Below are 25,356 nucleotides of genomic sequence, written 5' to 3'. Positions count from 1 at the left end.
GCTTAAAACCCGTGTTTATTTAAGCTACCACATGACACAATCCTAAGAGTAAGTACACAAACCCCACAGTAGCGTGACTATGGTTTCTTAGCAATGACCAGATTGAACGCTCAAAGAAAAGCATAAAAGATTCCATTAGAACATGGCTGTCAATCATAAAAGGCTCGCATTCGCTCGAGCCATTTCCTTAAAACAACGTGCCTCATTATGTGAATTGATCTCTGTGAGCGATAAAACCAAATAAAACTGTCTGACACCAGATGTAGAAGAGAAAACAAAATTTACCGCAGAGTTGGCCAAAATATTTTATAGACTGTGCCACACGAAAAATTATGTTTTACATTAAAGCTCACAATCCTCTACACTGCAGCAGTCCAGAGGAAAAAAAGTGGAATAATATTACATCATATGCCATTCCTGGCTTTTAATATACACCTGTTAATACATAAAGCCTACTTGTTGCAGTTTGTGCCTACATCCCTGCAGCTTCAAGATGTTTTTTCTTTTAAACCTCTTTCTTAAAACACTCCCTTGTTCCTTCAAAAAGGGTTAGGGTTGTGCATGTGCTGCCTTGCTCAACTAAATGAATTTGCAGTTGTTCTCATGGCCTCTGAACCACAACATGAAGCAAAGCATGACCACAGTAACCACACACTAATTTGGGGGTCATTCAATTATCCTCTACTATATGGCAAGAACCCGCTGTAATTTTAACCCCGCCGACACTGAAATCACGATGAGTAAGGTCTTGATGAGTAACTGGGACCTTTATAATCATAATTAAGTTTTACATTCGCACATATCAAAGTTTGACTAAGGAGCACAATGAGTAGCAGATCAGCATGCAACATTTTCATTAAAATCACACTACTGCGTACTCACGCCACACAAGTATATATTAACATGATCGTTACGCTTCCACCTGTTCATAATAGGTAATGAAAAATTGCCTTTCAGACAAATGTGAGAGCCGCAGTGTCTTGAATGCCGCTCAAGTGCATTCGCTGAATTTGACTTGAATCTTTTTTCAAGTAAATATAGAAGCATTTGTCATCCTGTTCTTGGCCGCGCGTGGAGACACAGACCAGGGGCAGCGTGCTATGACTACGAACAGGAGTAATGAGGCATTACAATCACACCAGAAGCTTCATGCCTCAGATGCCTCAAGCAGCCTTCATAAATCACAAGTTGAGGTAATCTAGTGTCTAGACCACTGGCCCAGACATAGCAATGGACTTCCAACCTCACATCATTTTAAAAAAAGAAACAAAAAAACTTACAGCTAATCCTAAAAACTAACCTCTGAAAATGTATTAGACTTTGACGAATAATGAGATATCAGGGGAGAACCAACGTTCCTTTCTGTTCCACCCCACAAATAGCAACTCAGCTTTCTGAGGCCGTATAACTAGCATGCACCTGTAATGCCACATGCTTTAAGAAACTATTACACACGCACACACACACCCCCGAAATAGCTATGCAACTAATAGGGGCTGCTAAAAATGCCACATAAAAGCTGGCGAGGGCCTGAATTATGGCCTGCAACGCGATGAACCACACCAAGCTGCTGCTGGTTTGTTGGTTGGTTGGTGGGCCTCGGTCTGTCTCCATATGTTGCTGCCGTCAGGTGGCCCTGCATGAGGAATATTATATGGTGTGAGCTCAAGTAAGTGTGCATATGTGCTCATGTTTCTGAGTGAGAGTGAGGTTAAGTTTTGGGGAGATCGATGCAGGTGGCACTTCTAACATCCCCTCGTTTTCCCTCCTTCCAGGGAGGGTGGGGATTAGGCAGTGACTTTATGTACAATAACAGGTTTAACATTCAGACCAGGCGAGTCTCGCCGCACGGTTCCTGTGAAAGTGGTAGGCGCTGGTGCTGGAGGGCTGCCATTGTTTAAAAGCTGATATCTCTAAGAGGTTAAACACAAGTGTAAACATAAATGTGAAAAGTAAAGCTTATGAGCTTAAATATGATTGGGTTTGGAATTTTGCTTGTTCATCATATAAATATATATATATATATTTTTTTTTTTTTTTCTACAGCGACTGTAAAGACTACTTAAAAATTAAATAACTGCTTTGCAGTAGAATGACAGAGCAGATATAAAAAGTCAACACACCCCTGTTAAAACACCAGGTTTTTGTGAAGTTAAAAAAATGGGACCAAAATCATTTCAAAAATTATCTCACTTTAATTTAAGCTATATACTCTAAAGTTTGATTGAAAAACAAACAAATCTGCTTTGAGGAAAAAATATATTAAAAAAAATTGGAATAAGCTGATTTCAGGGGACACATCTAGCATTTTTCCACTAGTACCTACTCAGCCCGACTCGCCTCACCTCGGTTTGGTTCTTCTCCACCAGGGGTCTAACGTGCCGAGTAGATACTTTTTCTGTAACTATTCTGCCGAGGTTCTAAGCTGCTGAGTCGGCTGTATCTGACATCATCACACTACAGGCCACCGATTGGTCGGGGGGTTGGAGTCAGACGTCTGAGTCAGGAGGAGGAAATCAGAGAAAGAGCAACTCTGACAGATTCTTGTTCAGTTTATTCAACCAGCAATGGCAGCAGAAGTCTGTTTGTTGATCCAACTCTGAGGTGCAGATGTTCATAAACCTGGTGCTGAGGAGAGAATTAAAAAGGGATCTAGACGGGTGATAAGGAACGACCAGATCCACCAGGAGCTCTGTCACTTCATAGCTGCTCACGGCTCCAGCTGACTTTTCAGCAGCACAGAAACAAACAAACAAAAACAAAACAAAAAAAAACGTTTCTGCTTGAAGCTTCTCTCACTCTCATTTTTTAACCTGATATCAAACACAAGCCACAGACCCAGCAGCACATCTATCATCTCCTCCAGATTCTACATCTTTAGTGTTGTTGTCTTCTTCCTTTAGATCACACAATACGTCACAGCAGCTTCGCTCCAACCTCCTACTTCTCATCTGGATGTTGAAAAGAAACGAGGGCAAGACGAGTCGAGTCGAGTCGGGCTGAGTAGGTACTAGTGGAAAAGTGCTGATCCTTTACCTTTGTTGATGCACCTTTTGATTTAACCACAGCATTCAATCTTCTTGGGTGGGAGTCTATTAGCATGGCACATCTTGTGCCCATTCTGCCTTGCAAAAGCACTTCAAATCACTCCAATTACAAGGGACTCTCTGGTGCACAGCCCTCCTCAGGTCACAAGCAAAGTTTTAGTATTGAGTTTAGGTTCTGACTGGGTCAATCTTTAATTGAATTTCCTCTTCATATTCAGCTTTTCAGCAGACTCCTGAAGGTTTTGGGCCAAAAGTGACTGGTGTTGTGCTTCAAAAAATGCTTGTTTACTTATAAAAGGTTATCAATAAGTGTCTCAGAACACTTACTGATAACAGAAGCAATTTACTAATAAAAATGTATTAATCAAAACAGGACACCACATGAAAATCTGGCACTTACAACTAAAAGCACAGTTCCTCTCACAGAAGCTGGTACCACAGAGGAACAGGGAAGGAATGAATCCGACAATACGGACAAGTCTAACAGCATTTCTGGATATTCAGTGACCCGAACAATATTTAACAGTTAAACTAAACTAAATTTTAGATTCACTGGAGTCTTATGGCACATATTTAAACAAACTCATCATGTAATAGATGTGTTTTGAAAGGGAACTGTGAGGACACATCCTTACTCACTAAAGACATGTAAATTGAAGCACTTAAAGTCTACATAACATAAACATTTCCACTTCAACAGAAAGTACATTGTTTTTTTTTTCACAAGAAAAAGAAAAACAGTCTATGCTCAAAATAACGACCTGAGATCAATTTACAATGATTAAATTAGCTCAAGATGAACATTTAAAAAGGACAGTACCCTTTGATACCCATAAGCCCCTTTTCCATTGGTCGGTACCCCAGTATTAACACCCAGATCTCACCTCTTTACATTAACTTTACATTAACTGACACGGGTGGCGTATTGAGCCCCCCCACTCGTCTCCCAGGGTGTATTTAATTGCGGGTCAGGCCTAACGTCAACAGAACTGAAGTGGAGTGAAAGGTTGTAGGTGGGATTTGTTGACAAGACGAGGAAGTGCGCAAGCTCCTCATCTTCAGAGCCATGGACATCATAAATCAGCATATACAGAACCATAACCTGCAACTGGCCAATGACAGCTCTGCAAGACAAGAGACCCGGGTCATTGACAAACTGATGGTCTTAGAAAGAAGTTCTCTGCGGTCAACAAACGCAGCAGCAGGAGCGGCAGAGCGAGTCTGCTAGTCATATTTGTGCAACGTTGTTGTTCAGCAGGGATCTACCACCCACTCCATCTTCTGCAGTCAGCTTTTTTGATGTTGGTGAAGCCAGCGAGGACCACCAGGCAGACGACCGTCATGTTACATAGCACCACTCGATAACACCTCCCAAGTCGTCTTCCCTCCCCTCAACTCAGCTTCAAACCCTGCAGTCCATGGGCCAGACCAGATATCAGCACCACTCAAGGTGACAAAACTTGCTTATAATTTTTGAAAATATCCATGTCTGTAGATGATATTCTGGTATGATAACCAGGGGTTAATTTGTGCCGGATCCTGCCGGAACAGGATCCGGCACCTCTCGATTTTGGCCTCCCTGTGTTCCGGGACTTATTTGGGCAGATCCGGCACCTCTCGTATATATATATAAAACAATAATAATATAAAAAAGTGTAACTTTTTAAATAACTGCGTTATTTTGGGGTTGATGCAGCCGCGTCTCTCTGCCTGCAGTCACTGCACTGTGTCCAGCAATGTCCCACCCACAGCACCATCTGATTGGTTACACACAGAGACAGGCACGGGAAACAGCCAATCAGCGGTGAAGGCTGTGCACGCTCTGTGCTCACACAAACAGAGGAGCGGAGAATAAGTGTAGCCGGGTAGAGAAGCTCCGGAGAGGATATCTATGTTTCCAAGGTAAGTTAAGGCAGCAGACACCCCATTATTGTTATTCTAGCTTTCCAAAGTGCACCAGATTGATGCATTTAAATGCATTATGCTCAAAAAATTTCCCGGGGGGGAACGCACCGCCCCCGCCCCCCAGGTACCCTCTCGATGTTCCGGGACCTCTTCATGGACAAATGAAGCACTGATGATAACCCTTCCTGAGTGGCATCTGTATTATAGTTATCGGCTCATGAAGTCACCCACCCCCTTCAGAAAATGACATTTTAGATGCTGCTGCATATACTGGTTTAGACTCATGTACAGGATATCTGTCAATGTTTCACAATATTGTCTTTGCTTAAAAGGTCCCCTTTAAAATGACACCATTCAGTCAAGCTAAGATGTGTGGGTATATTATACATTTCCTGAATCCTTATGGTCCTGTGAGTATTCCAGTTTTTGTATTTTGTGTCTCTGTTGTTCCTAGGTGACACAGGGCTAAAAGGTAGTACTGTAAATCATTTAGGCGAAACTTGTGTAAAAATGTGTGTTGTTTATAGTTTAAAGAGCTGCAGTGACCTCTATGTTGGTCAGAAAGATTCACATCTTAGCTTGAATGAATGCTTAAAAGGTCTCTTTTAAAATGATACCAAAGACAATATTGTGAAACATTGACAGATATCCTGTACATGAGTCTAAACCAGGATATGCAGCAGCATCTAAAATGTCATTTTCTGAAGGGGGTGGGTGCCTTCATGAGCTGATAACTATGATCCAGCTACCACTCAGGAAGGTTATCGTACCAAAATATCATCTACAGACATGGATTTTTTCAAAAATCATAAATAAGTTTTGTCACATGAGTGGTACTGACAAATGAAATTTTGGACTCTGGCCCATGGACTACCGGGGAGGAAATAACACACCTTGTATTTGCGTTGCCCAGCGTGCGTTAAACACAAATTCATCATCCAGGGATAGTAACAGGCTCTAATCTAAAACCCCCTACAGTGACAAGCAGAAGCCTTCGTCATAAGACGGAGTAAAAGCTTTAGCTCATCCGGAGAACTGTTTTCTTCACAGAGCCGAGTTTCTCAAATTCCTCATGATTACCTGACTTGAACCAGGGTGCCACAGACCAAAAATGTGTCTCGTTTCTTGTCCTTAGACAAGACAATAGCTGCAGATTTAACTCCGGTTCTTTGTGCATTGGGTGGGAGAGCTGTTGGCAAACATGCTACTGGCCATGGCAAAGCATTTTTAATGAGCTCGGTGTAGCGTCTGTACCCACATTTATCAGACGTCTTAATAAGCTACTTTAAGTGTAAAATCAATATTACATTTTAAACCTTGAGGCATTGAAGCAAGACACTTGCAGTACCGCGGAAATGCAAGGGTGCCACAGGACAGGAAAGAAACCCCTGCTGGAGATTCTGAGCTAAAACTTCACAGAGATGTGAATTATATTTCTTAAAAATTGGAAATATCATCATACATGAAGTAGTGCTGTCAGCTTCATATTATTTCTTCTTTTTTCCCCAATATTCAAAAAGCAATTGAATATAGACCACAGGAAAGAAAATCTTATTTCTCAATTATTTTTCCTACCAGCTGTCAAACCACTCCTTCATACCCCCTCCCACCACCAATCCCCATCCCTTCTCTGTCTGAACTCTGTCAGACCTACTTATCATTCCTGCAGGAGCAAACTGTCAGGTCCCGCTCATTAGATTTTGACTGGAGTGACAAAGCAGCCAGAAGGTGCGCTATCATGGTGGACTTTGTCCCACTTAAGAGGTCAAGTATGAGTCACTTCAGCTTTGAAATGACAGCGCTCTTAATATTAACACAGTAACTTGGTCCCATTAGACCGGCGGTTTTATAAAAAAAAATTGAAATAAAAAAAAAAAGTGTTGTAAACCACAATCTAAGTTTAACTTGTGGATTTTGAAAACAACCTGACATATGTTTTTTTTTTTGTTTCAGGTATCAGAGAACACAATGAGTCAAAAATGGCGACTGAAATCACAGCCCTTAATACTACACTAATGATGGTAAACACAAACTCTCCACCAGGCAGAATGGAGGGGAAACAGTTCAGAGTGAAGAGTGTCCTCAATCCACTCTAGAGACACTCAAGTTAAGTATTTGCCTCAATGGTGTATGGCTTGTCACTTTGTTGAAGAAATATGCAAAAAAACCTACTTGGCAGCAATAAAGGTAAGTTAATCTTGTCCAGTTGTGATGAGTTACTGGGTGAGTTACCGGGTGATAGTGTTACTTCATTAAAAATGTCTGTGATCCTTGTAAAAACAGAAGCTAGGGGCCTAAACTCCTCCCCCTCAGATGGAAAGAAAAGTCCACCAGTCTTAATCAGCCCTTGAAAGATTCGAAAATGGGAAAATTTTTCACATAAAATAAAGTATACAACTGTGTGTATGATAAGTCCTCCCAGCTGAGGACAGATACTGGTGCAAAGGTGACATCCACTACCAAACTTCAGTATGATGAAGACTTTAAGGCTGTGCGGCATGGAGAATTATAGAGAGGTTACAGAAACCTTTCCACCTCTCCTGTACTTAGCTGAAAAAAAGCTCAAGATTCGGGTGTGGGTGGCTCAGTGGACACGAATACCATCCTGTGATTATGAGAGAAAAAGAGCATCTTTTTCCCATCTCAATCCATTGTGTGAGGCAGAGCAGCAACGCTAGGGAGCATGTTGGGGCAGGGGCTGAGATCAGGTAACTGATTCTTTTATTAATAGCAGAGAGCAAAGGGGATCAGGTTCTGGCCAAGGACATACTCCAACACTACTCTAGAAGAAAGCCTTGCAGCCCTTTGTGGTGAGCAAACCATTGTGGATTACATAGATTGTTCGCCTGGAGAACAAGTCAGGAACGTCAAAACCATCTGTAGCTCCATGGCATGTTTAAATCTGAACTAATGGGAGGAAATAGATTCCCAAGGTGGTGCACTAGCACAGGTTTCCTGCTTTAACAGGCACTCTGACTGCAAGGTGTGAGAGAAAGGGCACAGGGCAAGCTTGTGGGGGGGTGGGGGGGGTTGCTCCATCAACCAAATATGATACAAAGTTGTTCCACAGCACTAAGGGAAGATAAAAGACCTACACATATACAGATACAGCCACTTTAATTGACCTGCTGCTCCACTTACTGGCCATGCCAAGTCCCCATGCTGCAATTATTACTGATAGTTAAAGCAAATGTCATGACACATTAGATATAATAGCTGAATATGGGGGCACTGAAATAAGAGTGCAAGAAAATCATAAATAGGAATAAGAAATAAAAGTGAAAGAAAATCAAAGCCAACTACGTTTAAAAATGTGAAAGAAACACATATGTTTTTTTTTTTACTATACATGAATAAAGTGATATATTTTAAATACACTCCTGTGAAATACATTTAGAAAATACCAACTCAGCTAAATGACATCACATGACATGTTATACCTGGTCATCATATATTTATATGTTCATATTTTATATTTATAGTTACCATAGAGCAGTGTTAAATACCCTTCCTTCTCAGAAGTAAAGTTTTACTTGCCCAACTCCAGCTCTTGATTTTGACACTTGGTTCATGTCAGGGTACAATTCATAAGATAAGTAGCAGTTTTTAAATCAGATGTACTTCAAAAATAGATGACCAGCAAGTGTTAACAAATTTATGAATGAAAAAGCTTTCTTTTGCTGCTTTGGATCATTTTGGTCTGGACTTGTATAGCACCTTTTGGACCTTGTTTGAGCTCTACAAGTTACACGGTACAATATGTTTCTCATTTACCCACACAGTCATACTCTCTATATACACACTAGCACGATGGCAGGTCCACTGACAAGAAGTGAAGACATCAGCAATAATCTTAAACAATCAATTCAAGAAGGGCAATACATTTGTGAAAAATCCATATACCTAAAGAGACGCTTCTTTTTTAGGGGAAAACATTTAAGTCAGCTCCCTGTAAAAATATTTTTTTTAAATGAAGAGAAAAAAAATTACAAAACATGCATCCCAGACTGTAAGCTTTACAGATAACTTGGTAAAAAAAAACGTCATGGCTGGACAATTAGGGGGAAAAAAATGAACAAGAATGGCTCGTCACCAAAGACCCGAACCACCCCACCCCGACAAAAGACATCTTAAATTAGTTTTAATTATTTTGTTCTACCTGATTAATTTAGCTATAATGTTTCTCTGTTCCAAAGCACTTCTTGTTTCAAGACTTTGTTTCTGTCCCAGCTCAGTTTTAACGGCTCATGCAGTACACACACGTTCTGTGTGGGGGGCAAAGTGTGCAGTCTCCCAATCACAATACAAATGCTCCAAACTCACCAGGATCCAGGCATCTGAATCAGCTTTCCGTAGAGTGCAGTACTGAAGGAGGGAATGATAGGGATGAGAGGCAGAAAGTCCCCTTCACTGTCCTGGCATGTCAAACCTGCCTGGAACCCAAACACCTGCCACGACAGGAGGAAAGAAGGGGAGAGACGGAACTCATTAAGTACATCCTAACTTGATCCATGCCGTCTTCTCAAGTAAATTATCATTCAAATTTGAGTTGGCTTTGAGTGTAAACCCGGAGGGGTTTATGCAAGGAAAAATTTGCAGGATGCGTGCACATAAAGACATACAGTATTTAAAGTCATCCAAACGAACGCTCCAACAAACAAATGAATGGACAAACAAGCTGGTTTAAGCTGTTTAAATGGTCTGATCTTTTTTCTCTTAAAAAATAAATCAGATAAATCTCTAAACAAGAATACCAGTAGACTGACTGACTTGGACAGGGCACACATAGATACAGCCCATTCCGCATTATTCCCACCTGCCATATTAATCTCCAAAAATGTGTTTTTTGCGGTATGTCAGAGTTATATTATAGACACTTTAAAGAGTCATTGTAGCAGGACACGGCTATGGACAGGAATGATCTCCTGTACTGGTCTGTGTCACAGCAAATGCGGTCGTATTGTATTGCAGACACTTGTTTTATTGCATAAAGGACTGATGTTCATTCTTTGCTACAGAATTAGCTCCAGGAGCTTCAGAGCAGACCCCAGTGCTGCTGCCCAGGCTTCAAACATGGTACAAAAGTCACAAATTATGGCTACAAATCTAAGCAGTAGGGGAGTGATGGTACCTCGTACCACAAGATGTCACGATATTACAGAAACAATATTCCTCATCACAGGAAAGCTGTATAGCCCACCAGCCTGTAGGAGCATCCTTATTACTTTTTGTCTTCCAGAAAAACCACAAGAGAAAGGACAGCCTATACAACTGCCAGCCACTTTCAATCTTTTCCAGGTATTATTGAAGATCTTTGTAGACTCTAATGTGAAAGTATGAATCATTCCCACTTTTCTCAGCGAGCAGTCGGTACTGCCGTGCCCCCCCTCTACCAAAGTCCTTGACCCGGAGCCGCTCCCGTTTTCAGTAAGAGCTGTTCACCACCGCTCCTCATCCAGACTGCAAATGAATAGGCGAAGCCACCACTGGTTGGTCCTGCACTGGCCCAGCGCCACCAAAAAATAACTCATAATTATATAACTATAATTCATGTAAATATTATTAAATTGTGCTGCACATATAGAGGATAGAGGAAGGTTGGAATTTGTGGCATTTGAAATAAAGAAATAAAAAATAAGAATAAAAATCAAGAAAAGAAAGTTTGTAGTTCTAGAAATATTGAAGGTGTTTTATAACTTATTTTTTACATCTCTCATGACATTACTCCTCTCATGTACAGCATCCAATACAATCACATAAAAATGGCAAATTATTCAATTTATGCGATGAGGTAAATTAGCCCCTTCTAGCAAATTTTAGGACAGCCAGTAGATTTTTTCTTTACTGAGGAGTTGGCGAGACTGGAGTTGGAGTCTGATTTTTTTGCAATCTGTATTGGCAGTGGTGCGTCATTTGTATCTTGTGCAAAAACAACTGTTTTCTCTATTACCATGTTGTGGAAAAAGGGTACAGTCTCAAAAGCCCATCCTGTTTCATGTATATACATGAATATGTTTGCAATTTAAAATAAGCTTGTTTTGACGAAAGGATTTTTTTGCCTCACATTTCTTTTAATTCTGAGGTTTTCTTCAAAGTAATGGAAAAATATGTATAACATAGGTTTTCAAGTATGATGTTGATTTATTTGTATGCCATTATTGCTAACGAAAAAAATGATGTCTTTGGCTAGAATCACAGGTAAATAAGACTATAGCTGAAGTCACTGCCCTCAAGACAGATACCACTAACAATTAGCATCAATAAAACATACGGTAGATTAAGAAAAGCCTGAGCTTATATCCTTTTCAAATCTGAGTGAATTGTGGCCAAATTAACCTCCACATTGATGCTGATTGGTCACAATGATCCTTGGTCACTCTCTAGTTGACTGTTAACCCAAGAGTGACCCTGTGATAAGTACAACCAGCATAACATCCAGTAAACATTTTGCCTCTAAAAACACTTAAGACCAGGCAAGACTGGACTAACACAAACTAGTCCAGATCTGTTATCTCGGGTTCATAAAAACCTGATTGCCTGGATCTGTTAAATGTGCGCTCCTTAGGTGACATCCAACTTAGAGAGAGGCTTTAACTGGCTTTTCCCTCCAGTCTACACCTTAAAAAGCCATCAGTTGTAGATAAAGAGCATCTTGAAACTGAATGATCAACAGATCACATAGTATATGGATGTAACATTTTATGAACAACTTCATATACACGGGTTGTCTATGGAGACAAACGGAGACGGAAAAAAAATGCCAATTTCAAATAGTATGAAAGATGTTTTACTTACGAGTTCATTTCTTAATTAGCTATAGTACTTTTTTGTTAAAGTTAAGCAAAGATATTGTAGATCTTACATAGACAGGTTTGAATTGGTCAGAATTTAAGTTGTCTTGTGATTGCAACTTTAATAACCTTCCAAACAGCTGTTTATTAAAAATGGTCCTACGGGTTTAGCCAGTTTGAAATGAGCATGAAAAACAACCTTGATGGAAAAGGAAACTCCAATGTTCATTGCCATTGAATTATGTTTTCAGATTTGAAATAGCAGTCAAAATGCAGCCTATGCAGGAACAGAACGCTGCAGTCGTCCAAACCAAATGCAATCCATCAGCTTGGTAGATAAAAACCATGATGAAGTCCAGAGTTGGACTGGTGATCATCAAGAAATTCAGGCCTTCTTGAGATTTTATGACCAGTTGAAAAGGGGTCATTAAGGTCCTTAAAAGGGTCACTGGGGTCATTTTAGAACAATGTTATAGAGTGTGGTAATGCAGCTGACGGGGCGTGCTCGGCACTTAACTAGACAAATTAGTTGACGTACATTCAGTTCAGTTCACCTCAGTTCAATAATACATTATTAACCCCCAAAGGAGGAGTTTATGTTGAAGTAACGTTTCTTCAAAGCCTCATTATTTGTCACATCTGTGCATCCTATTATTGTCTCCACAGAAATATGCTCCAAATATTAATGTCTCTACAGATTTTAGCTTGAGGGAAATGGAGCCTTTCTTAATGCAAATCACAACCGGAGCAGAATGGCGTCCCACTCACCTTGAGGTAGAGATGTGCATAACAGTGATGTAGCAGACTGTCAGGGGGCTGACTAATGCTGCTGACAGCAGCGACCAGTTCTGGAGCGTACATCGGCACAGAGTGTTCAACGTTCACCCTTTCTACCAAAAACTGTAGGGAAGGTAACGGGCGCATTGGTTGAAACACTGGCACAGAGGCAGGTCCTGCTGCAGCCTAGAGGGTTACAGAATAAAACAGTGAAAACAGATTAGAAGGAGGGTAATGTGTTACTCATATTGCTCCTGCTGTAGTCAAAGCCATTCCCCCATTATCAGACCTGTGAGCACTAGTGGAGATACCTCCTACTCTGCTTTCAATTTGAGATGGGATTTTGGGAAACAGTGGTATTAGCTAATGGTACATGAAAAACCAAATTCCTAAAAAATACAGCAAAGCAAAAAGTAGAGTTGATAAAAATGTACATCAATTTCATGTCTTGTCATTATTCTAATCTCTTATTGATCACGTTCCATCTCCGACTTACATCCATCTGTTAGCTCTTACTATTGCTGGTACTGCATGTCAAGTGCTCCCTCCCCAGAAGTGCTGTTGAAATATCACCCTTTTTTTTTTAGAAATTACCGCCAAACAGCTCTCTTTTGACAAGACTTTTATTTACTGGAGTCAAGGGTTCTATTTGAGAAATTGTGTATTTATAATGAGGTTATGTTTGTATTGCTCAGTGAAAATAGCTTGCAAACAAACTTTGTAGACAACTAACCCAGTTTCCTCTACTCAGCTTTGAGGATCAGATACGACTCCAGCAGGAAGCTTCTCGCAGTGATTTGATACACAGAAAAATCTTCTTTGTAAACTTGTAAGCAATACGGTTTAAGAAATTTAAAGCACAGGTATATTTGTAACAGATAATAAAACTGCTGCAAGTTGATTTACTAAAAAACAAGGCTAAGTTGATCATGTCTACCTGCAGCTTAAATGTCAATGAAATTTAACCTTTTATTAAAATAATTAATGTGGTTAAAGCAGATAATTTGCTAAAACTACTGACTGCAGAACTAAAAATGTCCTCACCACTTTGGAGTTATTCCTACATTTACAGCCCTGTGAATAAATCTGAGTATATATGAGAGATTTTAGTTGCTTTTCAGACTTTTGTAATGTTTTACATCTCTGCGTAGATGTTGTGTTAAAAATATATAAATAAATAAGAACTCCGAAGTATAAATCATCACTTCATTCAGATATGTTTAGGAAAAAGACAAGCTGCAGAGCAATGTACTACATGTTACGGTATAAAACATCAAATTGTTCTGTGCCAATAGCTGAATCCTGTACTTTATGTTAAACCTAAATATATTTGTGAATTGTCCACATCGTATGCTCAGAGTTCTCTCTCTTGGCTTATATTCAATGTCTTTGTTTGCTGCAACCAACAACGGTACATTAACCACTCCACTAAATGTGCTGATTGAAGGCATAAAGATGGAAGAATGCTAGAAGTGGCATAAAATGAGATCTCCTGACGCTACCTTTTGTCCCATGATGACAGGCATTAGTGTATGAAGAAGGTTGAACTCTGCCATGGAAACAGTGACTGAGACTTGGAGCAGAGTGAGACAAGTGAGTCTGGTTGGGATGAATTCCTCCAGGCGTGATATTTCCTCTGGAGTAGCTGCACCATTTCTCTCCTCAATGATTTCTACAGGAGAGACAAATGCAATGTATTAGAAAACATGAGTAGATAAACTGTAAAATAAAGCAGAGATGTATTATACGTAAAGATTAATGTGGAAACTACAGATTATCATAAATCAAAGTGTTCAGTGTTCAGGTTTTTTTTTTTTTTTTTTTTTTCAAATTAAGGAATAAGGTAAACAACATCTGGATTTGATGAATATATATATTCATCAAATCTGACAAAATATATATATATATATTTTGTTTATATATATATATTTTTTATTTTTTTTTTTTTTTCTTTTCTCAGTCATCAAATCCAAATGTGGCCTGTCTACTATTATTTTAACTATGCTCTCATAAAGTACAATACATGGGCCTGGCGCCACACATGCAGTACACATTTGTACATGCAGATACAAATATGACACAAAAGTATTTACTAGCTGAATATTCTGACTTTGTAAAACGTACAATAAAAATGTATTCATTTGCATGTTTTTTCAGATCAAAAGGAGTAGATAAAAAAAAAAGTATCGTAAACAAAACCATAACTGGCAGCTTTTCCCTATGTGAATCCCAAACTTCAGCCAGTTTTTTTTTTTACCATTTTACCATTGACTCTGATGGTGAGCATTTACACACTTATTTTCAAGGCATATTGTTTTGAGTTTGCTATTCTGATGCCCTGACATCTTTCTACATATGTTCCTCTTTCATAACCATCCCATTTTGTTTGTACTTGCTCCAAATTTGAGACACAGCTGACTGTGATCAGCCAGCATATTTTGCAACAATGTTGAATTACCTTGAAGGAGTTTTACAGTCCTCTCTTTTGTTCTAACTGACAACTCTCGTACTGAGGACTTGTTGTATCTGGCCGGACAGCCAGGTACAACAGCTCATTGAGGTCCAGATATTATCTCTTAAATGCAGACTCATTTGTATATTTACAAATATATTTGTTTAAAAAAATAGATGTGAGTGATTTATTTCCAGAATCGCATCTGAGCAGACTTTGGGATACTGTATTGGCAAACACTGAATCCTGATCCAGTTTATCAATGTAATAGAGTATCATGATGAAACTTTTGATTTGCACACCTACTGACATGCTGCAGTTACTTTTCATTCCTTCATATGCATTATGCTCTACGTGTTACTGTACCATTATACCTTCACTGCTCAATGTACTGTACATAAGGTCTCACTTTCACTCTACATATTGTAATTTATACCAGAAGTATGCTGTGGAGCAAGCATTCCCACTCTCTGTACATATCCTATTCTTTTGTGCTACCCTTTAGATGCCAGCTGCCTTCACTTGGTTCAGTTTCTGTGCTCTGCACACAGACAGTTGATTCAAATCCTCTTCTCTGATTATATATTTATAACAAAAAAGAAGACAAAGCAATCAATTATCAATGATTTCAACAATTTAACTAAATCTCTATGATGTATGGTTGAATGAACAGTAGTTTACCTCCAGTAGTGATTCTGGTTTTATCTGTTTGTGCCAGGGCTTGTAATAAAGTACTAAAAATAGACCTGCGGTATAAAAGCACCGGCACTGGCAAGTGCTTTCCATCACAGTCACCGTTTCCCAGTAGCCATGTTATTTTAGAAAAGGTTTCACAAAACAATTAAATCAATAATCAGAAACATTCAAGAAAGGCAGCCAGTTATGGTCATAATCTTCAAGAAGGAATAGCTGTTTGCCTCGTCGTTAGCAGAATGCTGAACCAGTGTATAACCAGGACCTGAGGAAGACCAAAACCTGACGGCTTTGCTGTGGACTTGGCCCCGGTCCCAGGACACTGGCTCCTTTCAGCTCTATAAAAGACTGTGTTGGGCCTGATTCCCAGCTCCAAGGTGGGCTCAGAACCTGCTCTCAGAGCTATTTTGGTCCATGACCTAACGCTGCACCCTGAATCATGATTACCTAGCACAGGAATATCTGAATGTAAGGAGCGGCTGAGCTGTTGAAGTCCACAATGAAAATTCAAACCAAAAAACAATGGGAAGTGTATAGGAACACTGAACATTTTTTTAAACATAAAATAAAAATATTTGACAATTGACTTCATTTTTGTTTTTATATTTATTTATTTAGTTTCTGAACATATGTCAGATCGTTATTTTTTTTAAATATTAAGCAGACGATATATTTGGTGCTTTTATTTCGTGCAGGTTTACTCGTAGTTCCTAGAGTATCCAAATGTAGATTTGGAGGGCGGGTGTTCTGCTATCAGGAACCGTTACTATGGAAACAACTTCCAATCTGGGTTAAGGAGGCTGACACCACCTCCACCTTTAAAACCAAACTTAAAACCTTTCTGTTTAGTAAACCTTTAGTTAGTGTTTAGTAAACCTCTAGTTAGTGTTAGTAAACCTCTAGTTAGTGTTAGTAAACCTCTAGTTAGTGTTTAGTAAACCTCTAGTTAGTGTTTAGTAAACCTCTAGTTAGTGTTAGTAAACCTCTAGTTAATGTTCAGTAAACCTCTAGTTAGTGTTAGTAAACCTCTAGTTAGTGTTTAGTAAACCTCTAGTTAATGTTCAGTAAACCTCTAGTTAGTGTTAGTAAACCTCTAGTTAGTGTTTAGTAAACATGTAGTTAGTGTTAGTAAACCTCTAGTTAGTGTTAGTAAACCTCTAGTTAATGTTCAGTAAACCTCTAGTTAGTGTTAGTAAACCTCTAGTTAGTGTTAGTAAACCTCTAGTTAGTGTTTAGTAAACCTCTAGTTAGTGTTAGTAAACCTCTAGTTAGTGTTAGTAAACCTCTAGTTAGTGTTTAGTAAACCTCTAGTTAGTGTTAGTAAACCTCTAGTTAGTGTTAGTAAACCTCTAGTTAGTGTTAGTAAACCTCTAGTTAGTGTAAACTCTAGTGTGTCAAGGCCATTAGTCATAGCTGCAGCTGCAGGACCGGATGCAAATACGATACTGTCAGTTAGATATCTCCAAAATTCATGTTGTATGATTGATTTGTTTGATAAAACTGAAACGGTTTCAGCTTCATAGAGGGGTGAAGACACAAAGAAACTCAGGGTATGCGCAGAATCAGTTAAGAATCAGTTAGCATGCCAACAGACTCATCTGTGTCATCACAGTGTTATCAGTACTTAAAGTTTGCCAAAGCACCTGGCTAAGAAGACACACAAGGTTTGTTTTTGTTAATTTTATGTAATGTTATGTTTGGCTCAAGTTGGGTTGCCGTTGTCAGTTCCGTGTATGTTACATCTGGTGGTTAACGGTCGCTCCCGTCATCGGCCAGGCTGTCGTGTTGGCTTGTAATTAAGTAGGAGCTACACTAATGCATTGGTTGTTTTATTAATGTAACAGGATGTCTTTTGTATGTTTCATGTAAGTTCTGTTAAGGTTAAAAGCTGTTTATTTCATAGTAATATAGCACTCCATTGGTGATTGTCTTTTATTAGAAGAAATAAAACAAAAGTTAATTGACATGTTTGATTATCTGTTAAAATTAGCTAATAATACTTTAATTTAAGCAAAAAAGAGTAACTCTATTTTTCTTTTCTTTATAGCTCCTAGAGTGTGTTCATACAGCGCGTTATTTAAGGAATCAGAGTTCAATTTGCAAATAAAGGACTATGAACCATCAGTTTGAGAATTCTACCATCACTTAGCCAGGACTACAAATATATACTATGAACAAAAAAATAGTTTAAATGCCAACACACATGTAGATCACACATATGTGTCACCAAGTCATCTGCAGTACTCTTAGAATTACATGTATTACATGTATCGATGTAACCTATGAGATACGCTGCAGTGCTAAATTAAACAAACACTAATAGATAAACATAATGCACTTTCCCAGTCAAACATCCACATTTGGTAACTTCAGTAGACATACATCTTAAGATTTTTTTATTTTATTTTTTTTATTTAAGTGCTGCAATATTCTTAAAAAAAACCTTCTAGATTAAAGTAGTATCTTATTCTCCCCTATAAAAAAGGATAAAGCCGAAAAAACACCATTAAAATTTCAAATGTTTTCATTGAACTTCCCCTATTTAACATTCAAAGTCCTGGATAAAAGGTCATCTGAGTAACTAGCTGTTTGGAGCTCTTTAAGCACTGGTGACTTCAAGCAAGCACCTTCAGTAGCTCTGAATCCGATCTGCTCAATGTCCAGGAAGAATCTTTGACCGTTCCTCTTAAGAGAATTGCATCATCGCAGACGCATTTGTCTGATGTCTGGTGTGAACAGCTCTGGGTGAACCCGCAGATATTACCATTTCAGACAAGTCTTTTGCAAAAAAACAAAGTTATTGCTACACCTATTAAACTTGTAAGCACATTGCATGTTCATTCACGATGAGCTCATCAACAGCTGTGCAAACATGACGCAAACGTGTTTGGCTTAATTCCCTCAAACGGTCCAAAAGGTCATTACTTTCATGTAGAAACTGTGGGATGAATATTCACAATAATCATGGAAAGTGATGCATATGTGAAAGGGATTCATGAGCTCTCTGACCTTGCTGGGGTTTGCAGTAGGGTACATATTCATGGTCCATGGCACAGGCGATCATCTTGAGGATGCGGTGGACGGCGCTGCTGTGCAGCCTGATGTGCAGAGGTCCCACCACCAGCCTCTTGATGGACGTCTCCTGAACCAGAGGCACCACCTCCTCCATACTTAACACCGAGAAGTCCTGAATGCCTACAAAGGGACATATACAGCTGTACTTAAAATGTATATAATATGTGCTGCTATAAGAGCTCCTCTGTCAGTCAACATTTACACATTCCCTAAAGCTAAACTTGAAGGATGTAAGAAAAGCAAAGTAGCTATAATCACCATTCCATCTCATATACAAAAGAGTTTGATTTTTCACATTAATATTTGGGGCATTAACATTTTACTCCATACCCACAAAAAACACTACATATACAGTATAGCTGCAGTGTAATTCAGCAGCAGGGATCAGCAGACACGGCTGTGAACAACTGCAGTGATGAATATTCCAAATGTCCGGTTCTCTCCCACAGCTGTCCCTTCATTCATCTCCGGCCCGTATTCCAGAGGTCCACTTAAAAGACTTAGCTCCCCAGCAATAAAAGGGGAGAAATTAAAAATAAGAGCAGGGGGTGGATGAGTGGCAGTGAGGGAAAAAGAGGACAAAGGGTCACAACTTCCTTTATTCCCATAACATTCCACCACTACACTGAACATTCTTACAGCTCAGAGTCAACACTACAAATGTGACTTTTTTTTTTCCTGAAAGGGCTGGGGTATAGGGGTGTAACGCTCACTGAATTTTGGAAACTTATAAAGGGCAACAGGCAGTGACACTCCCCCTTCCCCCCAGTGAGATGTGGCTGCAGTGGATTACGCTTAATATCAACCATATGGCTGTAGTTAGAGTGGTTAGTGGATTGATGAGGAGGCTGAAATTAACTGGCCTTTAAACGGGTCTTCATTTTACAACATTTAGAATAAAAAGTTTTTAAATCTACAGTATTACTCTAATCTGAAGTCAATGTTAAGAGGTTGATTAGTATTCAAGTTGACTCAGAGTTTATGTTAGTCCTGTGGCAATGCAGACTAATTTGTTTGGCTGACATTGGATCTGGTCCTTGTCTGAGGAGAAGAGAAGCATTCCTGTTGGCAAGGGCAACCACAGCTGTCCCACAGGAAAAGCAATTGACACTTATCCTGCTGTCAGAAATGCCTTTGACAGCTCAAAATGACAGTATCAATGTTTTCTTTTAATTTAGATAATTATCTGTAGCTGACAGCAGCAGCAGCAGGAAACAATAGCCCAGTCAGAAAAGGGCTGAAGCACAGAGAAGTAAAATGACAGAGAAAAAAAAAGGAGAGGCAAGTAAAACAACAAAAGCAAGATTATAGTGCAAATAAATCTAATTAGCCGTTCAAAGTTAATAAAAACAGCTTAGAAAAACAAACTGTGCAAAATACCATTGCATTTTCAAACAATAACCATTACTGTAATGGTTTTAGAATAACACTTGAACAATGTAACACTTTTATTTGTCATCATACACAGTGAGAGGTTGCACGATTAGGAACAATAAAATATATCTATCTTTTGAAATGGTGGGTTTTTTCTCTTTTATTAAATGACTAAGAGTAGGATGCTTTCCACCAGGTTTATAATAAAATACTGTTACTTTCACACTTAAGCAAAGCAAGACTTGTGGTCCAAGTATAACATTTCAACCTGAAAGAGGCATGCCTTATCTCTAAATAAGAACTTCAGATTTGAATAAACATTCTTGAAGAATGAGGATCTCTGCCTGTCTTCTTCTGCCAGGAAGACTGACATCTAATTCAGCAAAAAAGGGCCTATTCACTTTCTCAAGAGCTTACAGGTAAAGAGAAGGAGGGGAAACAGTGTTTCAACAAGCAATGGAGAGAGAGAAACTCAAATACGTGTCAGTGCAGCCTAAACACTTCTGACAGTTGCCCCGCAGGTAAGTTTGGGGTGAGAGTGAGGACAGAGAGGGTCAAGGACCAGGTGGCTACGAATGAAACAAGACAAGCTCTTTCTTCAAGTCTCGAGCGCTTGTTTGACAGGGAGAAGAAAAGTACGAAAGAATGAAATAGAAAGACATGAGGAAAGAGAGAAGAAGGCAGAGAGGAGGAGAAAACATGACAAATATAAAGAAAAAAGAGAAGAAAGGGCAGAGTGACCAAACAAGCTGTGTGAGGAGGAATGAATCAGACAATACCTTTGGTGCTGGTGTTCTCCATTGTGTAGAGGTAATCCATGTAGAAAGCCCCGAAGCGCTGCATGCCCGTTATCTCCGTGTAGGCCTCCTGTTAAACAAAAGTAGAGTTGGGTAAACATGGCAGGAAGGGAGCAAACAGGCTGATAGCCTTTAAGAGTGGCAATGACTGGGGTCAAGGCAGATATGACAATGAGGGTCAAATTACAGATAAAAACCTCTGAGTGGCTGTACAACATGGTTGGATTACCTGTTTGTTTTATTCCAAATTGCCTAAAATATAATATATAACTGGAAATACTTTGAAAGGTTAAAATGAATAGTGAATCTTTATCACAGCAAGTATAAGGAATTTGAAGTATAAACTTAAATTAAAAAGAGACATGCAATTATTACTTTATAATAAAAAGTAATTTCAGTCATAGATGATAAATTAACCTCAACTCTTTGTGATTGTACCGTAAAATCCATAGGAGTGTTACTTATTAAATATTAACGCTGTTCTTTATTTAAGGTCAAATCTATTAATAAAGGAAGTTAAGAGTTTCCTTATGCAGCTGAGGTAAAGCCCAAATAAATATGTGTTTCATCAACAACAAGACATCAGAACTATCATTACAAAGCAGGGATGGTTCACTGAATACAAGTCAATGCAAGTTATTTCCATGCTTAAAAAAATGTTATTGTAACAAAGTTACACAAACATGTACATTTTTGTTTGTGATATTTTGGCTGTTTTCTGTTGCCGCCGCCAATCTGTCCAAACACTAATGAAAAGAGCTGTACTTCTTTATAGTTTCCTATTTAATGACAGCACTGAGAAATGTAAACAGACATGCATATATCCGCACATAGGTGCAGTTAATATAGTTTATTGTTTTATTTTTATTTTCCTGCCTGAACACCTCGGTGTAACAACTGACAGAAGAACATAGAAACCCAGGAGGTCATTCAACACTTTAACCAAACTGTGGCATGTCAACATTATTAATTCATGCTTATTAACATATGAAAAAAAGTGAAATAAAACAATTTGCCCAAATATTTGTTCTGTCTTGGTTTGGTCTTAGTTTAATAAGTCATCATTAGTCTATAGAAAAAGTAAAAAAATATTATTGCACACAAGAAACTAGAAAGAATATTGGAGGTCCTTAACACTTTCAACACTCTACTCCGGATTTACTCAAAATTTCCTAAACAGGGATTTACGAGAGCCTTATCAGGGAGACAAGTTAATGAGTAATATTTATAAGGTGGTCTCTAATGGGTCTGGCATGCTTTTGGATCAAAGCCAAGCTGGTTTCAAAATCAACAAAAATCAATGGGTCCTGACTAAAACCTTTAAGTGTTAAACTTTCAAGCGTGGATGGAGAAAGGGATGGATGGATGTACAAACAATTGCTTTATTGAGGGTCATGAACATTTCTAGCTTGAGTCAACACTTGAGCTGTTAGGGCTGATGAGGGGACCTGAGAACCATCAGGAACAATGGCTTTAACACCAATACTCAGATAGCAGGAACATACCAACCAGTAGTTGGGTTACTGCTCAGAAAATCACCATTGTCTGGGTTCACACTTTTTTGGTAGGTATATTGAAAAAAGGAATTGCTCTCTTAACAGCTTCACCTTCTCATCGCTGCAGATTCTTCACTCGGTGACATTAAATGGAACTGCTCATCGAATGGTTCTTTTAATTCAATAATGTATCCTTATTGCTATCGGTTACATCTGCAATGTTCCTGTGTAAATTTATTGGGCCATCTAAAAGATTCATGTTGCGATGGCTTTTGGTTTGAAATGAAAGGCCAAACTTTGGACATGTAGTTTAGTCTTTCCTGTCCGTCTCTGTGGTAAAACTGAAGAAAAAGATTCTGAATACAATAAACTTTCCCTGATGTGGCTGTTGTGAAACAAAAGAATGAGAGGGGAGACAAAGTACACCATCTTTCACTTCTAAAGGGAATGTCTCAGAGCTTATTGAAAAGAAAATCCTCTGGTCGTCCCCAGGTCTTTAAATTAGATAAAGGTAAATACATTACCCCTTGCCATTGTTGAATAAAAACTTGGGGCAACTGCAGAGGCAGTGTCTGAAATATATGTAAAACCAATGACTTCATAGCTTGTTGAGCCAGCTTTAGCAACAGTCACTTGATACATCAGTCTTTCACACCGCTATGGTGTTTGTCTCACTCTTCTTTACAGCACTTCTTCAGTTCACTTATGTTTTTTCAGGGGTTCATTCATGCTCAGCCCTGCAGGTCCCACCACAACATTTCACGGAGGACAAGGACTGGACTTCAACTGGGACATGGCAACATATTTGTTTTCATCCTTCCCACAATCCTTTTAGTTTTGGCGAGCATTAGCTGCTGCCCAGATGGCCTTGTTTTTTGGTACACAGAGGAGTTCATGGCTTACTCATGACAACACACTGGCTGTTTTTAGAAAAAGAGGTTCAATAAACTCCATGTTAAAGCATTAACCATGTCGACAAACCCCGATTGGAGTAACTCAGAATATTTTAGTTTCAAATCAGGAGTTCAGAGTTAGTTCAACTGAGTTGGATGAATGCAGTGCGACTATTAAAAAAAAGACATCATCACTGGAGCTCCGATACTGTGATTCACCAAGGCAACGCCAACTGAACGGAAAGGGTCCAGCTACTTTTTTTTCACCACAGAATTACAGCTTTTATTGCAATGTTATTCTGAATTTGAGCACGTCTTTTGGTGGAAACGTAACATGGCTGCAGCGGTGAAGCAAAGAGTTGGCATGGGAGAAATTGCAGTGAGTCAATGCATAATTCCAATACTGATTACTATTACAATATTAAATGAGTGAAAAATGGAGAGTAATATCACTGCTCCAATGATTATTTTCATGTAAATTAAATCCTGCTGGTGAATTGGAACCTTGGAAGTGGTCAAAGATCAAGTATAAAAACTAGCGGTAACTCAAACATCACAAGCTCATGGCTGCCACTCACTTTAACAACATTTTCACAAGTAAAGAAAAAATAGTTCAAGGAGCTCTGATGGGAATACGAGTACCATCAATACGTACACATGAGGACATTGTAAAGGAAAATCCCTTTACTCAAAGTCTCCCAAGTGCTTGTTATAAGACCAATTAAAGATTAAATTTAAATCAAACTAATTTCAGCCTTGTAAGGAGGAGACGGACAGGAACTCGGGTTGTATGACACAAAACACACTCATCATCAACCAGCCTGTATTCACAGCTATATTAGTTCATATATAGCTTCACAAATATAGATAAAATTGTTTTTTATAGTATTCATACCAAAAAACACTTTGTGTTAATACTAAGAATAATACTAGGATGAATCATTCTTCTCATCATTATGTTACCTTGTGATTAGCAGCATCCAAGATGAACTCAGCTCTGACCCCGTTGTTCTCTGGACTACGGTAGTCAAAGAGAGAGTTAGTAAGGTACGTCATCCCTTTACTACCCAGGTTATCCCCACAGCTGAAAAACACTGCATCCTGCAGAGACGGAGAGGAAGAACACATATTTAAGATCATTTAGATAGAAAAATCAAATTAGTGGAATAACACAACACAGTTCAAGTAAAGATATTTAGTACAGATGAGTTCATAAAGTGTGTAACATGAGCAGATTGCCAGAATGACGTTAACACAGCAGTGCATGTAGGACACAGAGAACATTCCCGTCAATAATCATAATAAACACTACAAAATTTTTTTTAAAGAGTCACTTCCTTTTACTGAACATTTTCCTTCTAAAGCCACCAGAGCTTTAAGAGATTCTTTAAAATATTTTTTAGCTTTTCATTTTTCAGCTTGAAGCTTTTATGATCTTTTTACCTCCTCACGTCGATTCATATTTTCCTCAAAATCCCGTACTCCCATGATGCCTTTAAGGCAGAGTGCCCGGCAGCCCACAAAGCCAATTTGGCAATCAAAGAAGGGCTCCCCCATCATGAGCACCTGGAATAAATGCCAGAGAAAAGGATAAACATAAATATCATATTCCAGATTTACCGGAAGAACATGTTAACTGAAGAACTCAGAGAATGACTTGTGGAATTTTAAAAACTTAAGCACATCAGATTTAATGACATACAGTTGCATAGTGTGCAGGCTGCAGCAGACTGAATATGCCTCTCCTTTAAAATACTTTTATTTAAGTAGCAATTTAATTGCGCCCTCAGGGCTGGCTTATACATTTTGTTAAGCAAAGCCGCTGTATAACTTTTCCAGCCACTGACAAACTGAGCCCTCCAGTTATTGTACAAACCAAACTGGAACATCTTTGACTATAAACAGTTCAGCAAGCATAAAGGCTATACACTCGACATGTGAGCTGAGCCGACATGCGCTTCTCAGGAGAAGCTCAGAACTTGGCACAACACCGGCAACATGGCAAAAACCAGTCTCAAAAACCAGACTTTGAACTTTTCACATACAGCTGGGCTGG

General features: G+C 38.9%; 1 protein-coding gene across 3 annotated transcripts in view; it reads right to left on the bottom strand.

The window, feature by feature from the left end:
- LOC133425111 (intermembrane lipid transfer protein VPS13B-like) overlaps positions 1-25,356 on the bottom strand; it is a 362,452-nt gene that overhangs the window by 278,565 nt on the left and 58,531 nt on the right. For all 3 annotated transcript variants that reach the window (XM_061715807.1, XM_061715794.1, XM_061715800.1), the window contains 7 exons: positions 24,744-24,866; positions 24,264-24,401; positions 20,894-20,981; positions 18,675-18,860; positions 14,023-14,192; positions 12,512-12,706; positions 9,276-9,400 (listed from right to left, as the gene is read on the bottom strand). In XM_061715807.1, coding sequence (XP_061571791.1) covers positions 9,276-9,400; positions 12,512-12,706; positions 14,023-14,192; positions 18,675-18,860; positions 20,894-20,981; positions 24,264-24,401; positions 24,744-24,866 — 1,025 coding nt within the window. The remainder of the gene's footprint in view (positions 1-9,275; positions 9,401-12,511; positions 12,707-14,022; positions 14,193-18,674; positions 18,861-20,893; positions 20,982-24,263; positions 24,402-24,743; positions 24,867-25,356) is intronic.

This window comes from Cololabis saira, chromosome 3 (genome assembly GCF_033807715.1).
Source record: "Cololabis saira isolate AMF1-May2022 chromosome 3, fColSai1.1, whole genome shotgun sequence".
In the NCBI taxonomy this organism is placed as follows: domain Eukaryota; kingdom Metazoa; phylum Chordata; class Actinopteri; order Beloniformes; family Belonidae; genus Cololabis; species Cololabis saira.
The sequence above is the reverse complement of the archived record's forward strand: the minus strand, read 5'-3'. Positions and strand labels throughout refer to the sequence as shown.